This window comes from Amia ocellicauda, chromosome 7 (genome assembly GCF_036373705.1).
Source record: "Amia ocellicauda isolate fAmiCal2 chromosome 7, fAmiCal2.hap1, whole genome shotgun sequence".
Lineage (NCBI taxonomy): Eukaryota > Metazoa > Chordata > Actinopteri > Amiiformes > Amiidae > Amia > Amia ocellicauda.
Genome location: NC_089856.1, coordinates 37,933,017 through 37,943,666, shown reverse-complemented (window position 1 = coordinate 37,943,666; position 10,650 = coordinate 37,933,017). Strand labels below are relative to the sequence as shown.

General features: G+C 36.3%; 1 protein-coding gene across 1 annotated transcript; it reads right to left on the bottom strand.

Annotated features, from left to right (window-relative positions):
* Positions 1–5,989: 5,989 nt before the first annotated feature.
* Positions 5,990–8,960, bottom strand: LOC136753895 (vomeronasal type-2 receptor 26-like). The gene is made up of 2 exons (XM_066710276.1): positions 8,954–8,960; positions 5,990–6,927 (listed from the first exon to the last, which is right to left on the bottom strand). Exons 1-2 carry the CDS (start codon positions 8,958–8,960, stop codon positions 5,990–5,992), a joined length of 945 nt encoding a protein of 314 aa, XP_066566373.1.
* Positions 8,961–10,650: the final 1,690 nt, after the last annotated feature.

The following is a 10,650-nucleotide window of genomic DNA, read 5'->3' as shown; positions in this document are numbered from 1 at the left end:
TAACTATCCCAGAGTCCAGATCATTAATATAGATTAGAAAAAGCAAAGGCCCTAATACTGATTCCTGTGGAACTCCACTAACAACCTCACTCCAGTTAGAAGCAACTCCTCTAATCGACACCCTCTGCTTCCTATACATCAACCAGTTCATAATCCATCTACTTACATTCCAATTTGAGAATCAGTTTTTGGTGTGGAGCCTTATCAAAAGCTTTTTGAAAATCTGAGTATATCATATCATATGCTTTCACGTGATCTACAGCTGTAGTTGCATGTTCAAAAAATTTGAATAAATCAGTAAGACATGATCTGCCTTGTCTAAACCCATGTTAACTCCAAGAATATGGTTTTCATTAAGATTCTCCTCTATTTTCTGTCTAATAATTGTTTCCAGCATTTTACAAGTAATGCAGGTGAGACTGATTGGTCTGTAATTTCCAGGCTCAATTTTGTCCCCTTTCTTGTGGATTGGTATGACATTTGCTGTCTTCCATTCAGTTGGCACATCCCCTGTTCTAAGTGTCATTTGGAATATTTGAGTTAGCGGCCTATAAATAATTTCCCTAATTTCTTTAAGTACTGTTGGAAATATACCATCTGGCCCAGATGATTTGTTTGTTTTTAATTCTGCTAATCCCTTTAGTACCTCCTCCTCATTTATCCTGATCTCTTTTAGGGTTTGACTGGACTGATTGTTAACCTGTGGCATGTTATCTGTTTTTTCTTTTTGTAAAAACCTCAGTGAAATACTCATTTAGAACATTTGCCACATCTTGTATGTTTTCCAAGATACTTCCCATTCCCTCTTTGCTTTCCTGATCACTTTCTTAAGATCTCTTTGCAGTTCAACATATTCTTTGTATTTTGTTTAATCTCTATCCCTTTTGTATGTGCTATACAACATTTTCTTTCTCTTGATTTTTTTTGCATACTTCTATTAAACCATTTAGGAGTGTTTTTTGGTCCTCAATTTGTGAAGTGTTGGTACAAATTTCTCCTGAGCCTCAAGTAGTATATTCTTGAAATATAACCATCCATTTTCAACTGAATCTTTATCCAGTGTGCTCCAGTCTAACTCTTCTATAATGTTTTAGTTTTATGCTATTTTTATAACTGGTTATTATAATTGTATGTTTGCTAAGATATACAGTATGCATACCGATTTCTATACCAGTTTACACAATTTATTGCGTAAATTTTATTTTATATTTTCTTTCATGTTTATGTGCTCGTTTTGAAAAAATAAGAAAAATACTTTGCTATGTAGATGTTGTTCGTGACATTAATAAGTAAAAATAGTAACTGTTTGTTAATTATTTTTGTGTCTAATCTGTTTAAGGAGCCACACATTTTGCAGGTGAGGTGTATGTATGTACAGTGCTGTGATAAAGTATTTGCCCCTTCTTGATTTTTCAATTTTTGCATATTTGTCACACTGAATGGTTTCAGATCTCCATACACAATGTAATATAGGATGAAGAGAACCCCAGTAAACACAAAATTCAGTTTTTAAATGATCCATCCATCCATCAATTTTTGAAACCGTTTATCCTGGCGAGGGTTGCAGGGAAGCCAGCACCAATCCCGGCAGGCATAAGGCGCAAGGCAGGAATACACCCAGGATGGGATGCCAGTTCATCACTGGGCAAGTTTTTAAATGATAATTTTATTTATTTAAGGGAAAAAAGTTATCCAACACCAACTGGCCCTGTGTGAAAAAGTAATTCCCCCCTTAGTTACTCAATCAACCCATTAACCAAATTTAAATGATCATTGGATTAAATTCGAGCAGACACACTCAGGCTTGATTACTGCCAGCCCTGTTGAATCTAAACATGACTTATAGAGAACTTTACCATCAATATTAAGTAGGCATAGTGTGCTGCTTGTTAAGATCTCTACTTCACACATACTTTTTCACGGCACTGTATGTAGTCCAAATTCTCTGTGGTTCTAGTGTTAATAAAATCTCACTGATTTAATGTCATGTATTTTCATTTCTCTCATGCACCATTCAGAACAAAAGTAAAAAAATGGACATTAAGTTTTAGTTGAATCAAATGCCAATGAGAATCAAACAATGTAAGAAAGGAAAAATATTATGCCTTTATCTGGGTCACAAGATTTAACATTGTATATTAAGACCACATATTATTTGAAACGTGCATAGGGCAATGCAAGGGATTGTCCTATACTAGAGTAAACACTAGTATACTTTGTGGTCTTGAGGTTCTGGAGTGAATGATGACACATTCTCTTTCCACAGAGGCCCGTGCAATCCTCAGAACATGAGAATCCTCAGCAAAGGGCAGGGAAAGTGTAGGGAAAAAAAATATTGCCCACATAGCAATCACATAGTTTACAAAAATCTCACCAGGACAGAAATCCGTATTTCGGTATTTCCGTCCATGAGTTGACACCCATGCCCTTGTGTGAAGCTTCACTGCCATTTTTAATTTATAGAAAAGTGGCCATTATAAAAAGGCTTCAAGGTACCTGAATTGGACCTTTACTTTTTTAATTCAAACTACTCACCTAAGTACCAGTTAAGATAAGGGGACATTTTTGTCAAACATATTTAACAATATAATCAATTTAATTTCATTCTTAATGGAAAACATGACATTTGGTGGTGGTTGTGGTGGTAGTGGGGATTTTTCCTGCAATATAGTGTTTGCATTATTCATCTCACTTACAAGGTCTTGGCCTTTTTTGTTGCACCCCCTCACGTTCATTCGGTGGAGCAAGATATTATGAATTTTGTTGAACCCTGTTCATTTAATTTTTTGGTTGTGACTCACACTCGCACACTAGCAAATTAATTTGATCCAATATAAACAGTTATGTATATGGTATGGTGTACGTCTATTTTAAGCCATTTTGAACAACTATTGGTCATTAACAAATGACTGACATTTAAGACTTCAACAGCCAATCAGGGAGGTTTCATTTGCTTGGGGATTTCAAAATTTGCAACAAAAGTATGTTGTGCGACACGAAGGGAGTTTGGGTAAAAAGGCTGGTTTTAAAATGACATTGAATGAGGACGTGATGGGAAGGCCAAATGTAGTGACAGGGGCGAGTCACAGCAGAGCGCCACAGCAATAAAAGACAAATAAGTGACAAGGACAGTTAAGATTATATATTTTAGTGTACTATTCTTATGTATTAGCAATAGCAACACCATAGCCGCATTTTGAGTGGCTTATGCAATACTAAAGTAAATACAGTGCATCCGGAAAGTATTCACAGCGCTTCACTTTTTCCACATTTTGTTATGTTACAGCCTTATTCCAAAATTGATTAAATTCATTATTTTCCTCAAAATTCTACAAACAATACCCCATAATGACAATGTGAAAGAAGTTGGTTTGAAATGTTTGCAAATTTATTAAAAATAAAAACAAAAAAAGCACATGTACATAAGTATTCACAGCCTTTGCTCAATACTTTGTTGAAGCACCTTTGGCACCAATTACAGCCTCAAGTCTTTTTGAGTATGATGCTACAAGCTTGGCACACCTATTTTTGGGCAGTTTCTTCCATTCTTCTTTGCAGGACCTCTCAAGCTCCATCAGGTTGGATGGGGAGCATCGGTGCACAGCCATTTTCAGATCTCTCCAGAGATGTTCAATCGGGTTCAAGTCTGGGCTCTGGCTGGGCCACTCAAGGACATTCACAGAGTTGTCCTTTGCCACTGTGCTTAGGGTCGTTGTCCTCTTGGAAGATAAACCTTCGCCCCAGTCTGAGGTCCAGAGCACTCTGGAGCAGGTTTTCATCAAGGATGTCTCTGTACATTGCTGCATTCATCTTTCCCTCGATCCTGACTAGTCTCACAGTTACTGCCGCTGAAAAACATCCCCACAGCATGATGCTGCCACCACCATGCTTCACTGTAGGGATGGTATTGGCCAGGTGATGAGCGGTGCCTGGTTTCCTCCAGACATGACGCTTGCCATTCAGGCCAAAGAGTTAAATCTTTGTTTCATCAGACCAGAGAATTTTGTTTCTCATGGATTGGGAGTCCTTCAGCTGCCTTCTGGCAAACTCCAGACGGGCTGTCATGTGCCTTTTACTATGGAGTGGCTTCCATCTGGCCACTCTACCATACAGGCCTGATTGGTGGAGTGTTGCAGAGATGGTTGTCCTTCTGGAAGGTTCTCCTCTCTCCACAGAGACACGCTGGAGCTCTGTCAGAGTCACCATCAGGTTCTTGGTCACCTCCCTATCTAAGGCCCTTCTCCCCCGATCGTTCAGTTTGGCCAGGTGGCCAGCTCTAGGAAGAGTCCTGGTGGTTCCAAACTTCTTCCATTTACAGATGATGGAGGCCACTGTGCTCATTTGAACCTTCAATGCTGCAGAAATGTTTCTGTACCCTTCCCCAGATCTGTGCCTCGATACAATCCTGTCTCGGAGGTCTACAGACAATTCCTTGGACTTCATGGCTTGGTTTGTACTCTGACATGCACTGTTAACTGTGGGACCTTATATAGACAGGTGTGTGCCTTTCCAAATCATGTCCAATCAACTGAATTTACCACAGGTGGACTCCAATCAAGTTGTAGAAACATCTCAAGGATGATCAGTGGAAACAGGATGCACCTGAGCTCAATTTTGAGTGTCATGGCAAAGGCTGTGAATACTTATGTACATGTGCTTTTTTTGTTTTTTATTTTTAATACATTTTCAAACATTTCAAACAAACTTCTTTCACGTTGTCATTATGGGGTATTGTTTGTAGAATTTTGAGGAAAATAATTAATTTAATCAATTTTGGAATAAGGCTGTAATATAACAAATGCGGAAAAAGTGAAGTGCTGTGAATACTTTCCAGATGCACTGTATCTCTGAGTATGTGAATTTCTCCAGCATATCCATCCTTATATGTTACTTAATATTTTAATTAAATACCTATACAGTGTTTCAGCAGTAAACTTGTCAAAATGTATGAGTCATAAATACTATCTTCTTCAACCAGTGGACATAGAGTTTATGCGGTAGACTAATTGAATATAATATAGCCGACAATTTGGTCATTCAGTCAAAATCAGTCATTGTGAAAGAATTATAATCGTGTTGAGTGCTGAAACGTGAATTTCTATACATCATACCATATTAATTCTAATAATTGTGCAGTGTGCAAAGACAACGCGCAATGTACTATGATATCTACTGGATATCATCGTTTGAATGACAATGTTATGACAATGTTTGTCTCGTGCTTGGAAACCTTCTGAGTTTTACTGATCATGAAAAGATGACACGTGCATTAATCCTTGACCTTGTTATACCAAAAAATTGATCAATGGCAACCACATTTGAGTTTATTTTTGCATACGAGGATATCATGTTTACAAAACCGGCATACAGGTGCAATTTTATGTTAAAAACATTAGTGTTTTAACATAAAATACCATTATTTTCAAGTCCATTTAATATGTTGATATATGTAGTGGATAGTCCTGATACAGTGGATGGCATAGTCTTCATTGATTAAGTATTCCTGATTATTTCATGCTCTTACTTTAAATACAAGTTTAAATAAAACTTATTTTAGTAAATAGGCTACATTGTATTTATTCATTACTTGAATCTGCTCAAATTAAATTAGCAACAATAACTTTGGGTCATGCACCCAAAAAATAGAAAATCACAAAGAAAAATGCGCTTCTATTAGGGCATGCTCATTCATTAGGATGAATATGGTATTTATATATTATTATCATTATTTATTTTATTACCAGATGTTAAAAAATATAGGCCACACATTTCAAGAATCGCCTCCGATATAGCTCTCACCTTGTCCTCTGATCGGCTCCACTCTGTGACAAATGCACTTTAGTGTTGAAAGTGTTCTTTTCTGCATTGCTATACACAGCTGTAATAGACAGATAGTCATTTCAAAGTGCAAATCTACCATGAAACAAATTTCACTGGAAAAAATGAAGATTCTGCACAAGGCTTTGTAAGGAGTCCGGTTTGCTCTTTATTAAAGTGATTTTGAGGGCATTTTACCCATCAAATGTTTTTTGTTATTCTTTTCTGGTTTTAATAGAATAATGTAACATTTGGGTAAAAAAATACAGAAAAGCAATGCAAAACTGGAAGCCAAAATTGCAAATATCTCTACAGCTACAGTGAACTTGCCAGGAGAGCTGATATAAGCTGGGATAAAGGTGATCCAGACTGCACAGAATATGAGCATGCTGAATGTGATGAATTTGGCTTCATTGAAGTTATCAGGCAGATTCCGAGCCAGAAAAGACAACACAAAGCACATGGCAGAGAGGAATCCAATATACCCTAACACAGCATAAAACCCCACTGCTGATCCTACATCACACTCTAGAATGATTTTATCATTGTAGTATTTTGTGTTTTTATAAGGGTATGGTGGTGATATTGTCAACCAAAGGACACAAATCAGGACCTGTATGAGTGTGAAAGCAAGAACACTTAACCTCTGCCGTGTGGGCCCAAACCATTTCATAATATTATTGCCTGGCAGTGTAGCCCTGAAGGCCATTAACACCACTATTGTTTTCCCCAGAACACACGAGATGCACAGGACAAATGTGATGCCAAATGCTGTGTGACGCAACATACAGGACCACTCAGAGGGCTGGCCAATGAAAGTAAGTGAGCAAAGGAAACACAGAGTTAATGAGAAGAGCAGGAGGAAACTGAGCTCAGAGTTATTGGCTCTGACTATTGGAGTATATCTGTACCAGAAAAATATAACTGCTGCTGTTATGGTCAGACAAGCTCCAAAAACAGAACATGTTACTAATATTATGCCCATTAATTCTTGAAAAGAAAGAAACTCAACAGTTTTTAAGAGACACTGATTTTTTTGCTCATTTGATGTATATTCTGCAGGACACTTAGTACAATCCACTGAGTCTGAAAGTAAAAAAAGGAAAATTACTATGTATCACTCAAAAAATCACTTTAAAAACAATAACACAGAATTATATTTAACATTTCCTGATGCAGGAGAATTTGTACTATTAGTATTAAATGAATGGTAAAGGTAAATCAGTACTAATATGTAAACACTAAGTAAGACAAAGGGCTTTAACTTGGTAAGGAAAATAATGAATCAATATAAATAAGCAATACACAGATAATAAAGAGACTGCTATTTTATGCAATGTTATTCTTTCATATTTGTTCTGCTACTGTCTTCTTTTAAATTAATTACCTCTGTCACTTATTGCTTACCTGTTGCATTACTGAATTCTCCCTCAGCACATGGAATGCAGTCAAAGCAGCAGATTGGCTTTCCTTTGACAATTGCCTTACGAGTCCCTGGAAGGCAGCTCTCACTGCAGACTGACTTTGGCACCTGAAACACAGGGCTATGAAGTCAGATTTTTATTTTATTTTATTTTACAGACTAAAACAGGATTTTAATTAAGAGTATACCAGCTCTAATTATTTTATGTACATTTATGTTTGTGTTTATGTGAAGTCTCGTTTGCTTTTGTTTCAGCCAGAATGAATATTACCTCATACCGATCACCAGCCCACACTGCACTGACTTCATTCATTATAAATCTCAGTCCTTCTGGTAAGGAGGCATCATATAGACCAATAACTTCAAACGTGATTCCCTCCTTCTTAAGCTGCCAGTTCACTAATGCATATCGTGCTACTGGATCCCCATTTTCATCAAAATAGACTCTCTCACCATTCCAGGTTGTGAAGTTAACTTCCTTCAGGTAATGTAATACCTACAGGAAAAAAAACAAATATCATTCAGTCATGAACTTCTGTATACTACGGAAGAGCATTAGGTCGAAACTTTTGAGAAAAAAAGTCAAAAGTTCAGGTTCAAACACAACAGTGTCGGTATGGTGTTATAAGGGGACTGGGTAAAACCCGAAATGGGTTCTAGATGAGGAGAAGGTTATCGTGAAGTTAAAGAGACTGTGTAGAGCTGTACTGAACTGAAATGTAGGTATAAAAGGGAATTATTGATGTCTAAATTACTGAAAAGTATGCCTCGGAACGCTAATAAGCCTTATTAATCGATCAAATGGACAAATAGTGTATACTATTTTGGGTGTATGTTCCCAGTTCCAAAAATAACTCCACAGCAAAAAACTATTGTACCTTAAAAAGCACTACGATGATTTTGGGGAGTTGTCTTTTCAATATTAGAAAGCAACCCTTGAAAAGCTAACAACCCAATCTAAGACACAAACTTGTGGCATTGGAGACACTTATTTGGTTGTCTCTTTCCAGTCCGACAAATGGCTCCCCAGCACAAAACTGTTGTAGCACTATTGCACCTTAATGCCACTATTACTTTTACAAATTCTGTTCAGTTTAACAAATTGTAGAAAATGTGTATACATTATTATTATTATTATTATTATTATTATTATTATTATTGGTGTTGTTATTGGTGTTGTTATTGTTATTATTAGTATTAAAGTTTATTATTAATATTATTTGCATTATGTAATACAATATTTTCAATTAAAACACAAGTTTCTGAAAGCCCAGAATAAGTATTTTTCTGTTTTAGAAATCTTTCCACTGTTCCAGCATTTCGGGTTTTACCCAGTCCCCTTATAACACCATATTGACGCTGTTGGTGTTTGAACCTGAACTTTCAACTTTTTTTCTCAAAAGTTTATTTTGACTTTTTTTTCAAAACTTTTTTTTTTTTTCTCAAAAGTTTATTTTGACTTTTTTTCTCAAAAGTTTATTTCTCTCTTAAGTGGCCCTAATGCTCTTCCGTAGTATACTATCCTCTCTGCATGACAATATGGTTATATTATTTTAAATATTACTACTAAACACGTGGATATTTGTAGACAGCATTTTAACTGCAACAGTTTTTATTTTAAATAAAATTTTAAAGACTATGTGACATCAATTTAAATTTCAGAGGAAAATACATCTTATTTCTGAAACATAAGAAGATAAACCTTTTATTTACCTGCCATGGTTCTGTCTTGTTTTTGTTTGCACATGTTTTATTTTGAAAAGGTCCTTGGCCGTTTTTGCATGTAAACAGATGATGTAATGAGTGGGCTACAGCATACACTGCTTTATACACATTGTTTAGTATCCCCATGTCTGAGACATCAGTGTATTCGTTTTTCATTTCTTTCAAATTCTCTGTCCTTGTGCATCGATTAGTATTTTCCTCTGTTAGGCTACAACTGAAGGTACTTTCCCAATATTCATTGAAGCCAGTGTTTCCAGGTGTGTCTGATGGACGGACATTTAGAAGGTAATTTTTCAGACCTGGTATTTGTACATTTGGAATTGACAAGCCAATGGCTCCACGTAGGACTTTGTAATTTTCCGATGATGCCAGAAACCTGAGAGTTATCCACCCTTCAGTACCCACCCACTGAAGGCCTGTGACATTCTGAATCAGCAGTTCTTTTACCAACAAATCCATATCCAAATATGATGTAAAAGCAACAATTACCTTTGAGGATGATTTTTTTATAATGTCTGCAACTTTCAGGATTTTTTCTCTGGGATAAGTTCTATAAATGGCCTCTGAATATTCAATACAAATCCCCTCCTGCTTAGCAGCTTGTATAAAAGTAGTCATCCCATTGTTGCCATAATCATCATCAGTCCTAATGGCCCCAACCCAGGTCCATCCAAAATGCTTGACAAGCTTTGCCAGTGCTCTGCTTTGGTAATAATCACTTGGGATGGTTCTGAAAAAGGTGGGGAACTCCTTCCTGTTACTGAGGCATGCACAGGTAGCAAAATGACTGATCTGCATGAGATAAATGGAATGTAAAATAATGACAAAAATGTACATATTTTAGTGTTTTAGTGGGATGCATCTTGTGCAATAATTAAAGCAGCCTTCATTCTTTCTTTTGTAAATTTTTGGCATAAAAATACTGATCCAATTAAATGATCCGATTCTACATGGAAACTTTAATTGTTAATGTAACTGTTGTTGATTGATTGAATGCACTCACATAAGCTACATACAGATAGACAAATACGTAGACTGACAAATACAAGGAAACATCCTCTTTAGCACATAAACAAAAGATTTCTCACCACTGGTATTCCAAAGGGTCCAAGAGTTCTTGCAATTCCTATTGTTGGTGTGGAACTAGTGTGTCCTATGATTGCTTGGACAGTGGTTGGTTTGATGCAGGAATCATCTGAAACATTTGTTTGTTCCAAGTTTATTAAATCCATTGCTGCTTTTACAGACAAACTTACAGTCGGACAGGCATCATACATCTTGTAGCCCAAGGAAATATTTGGAAGAATATCTGACCTGTTGTTTATTTCTTCGATGGTAAAGATCACTGTTTGAAAATATTGTAATGGTGCAGGACGCAAACTGTAGACAAAATACAATTAATTTCACAAAATGCTTAAAATCATAGTACTACTACTGCTAGCACACCTACTGCTGTTGACATATTTATGGCTACAAGTGTCTGATTAAATTCTAAAAGATAAGTTTAAAAAAAAGTTATTGGATTTAAATTTTAAATTATAAATATTTATATTTAAAACTTACCCTTCACATTGTATTTGCCCTGGCTTGGCTTTAAATTCCTGATTCACAAGGATAGGGCGTGCATGGAATGAGAAAACACCTCCAATAATGATGTCGCCTTCTTTTGAAAACTGAGGCAGGTC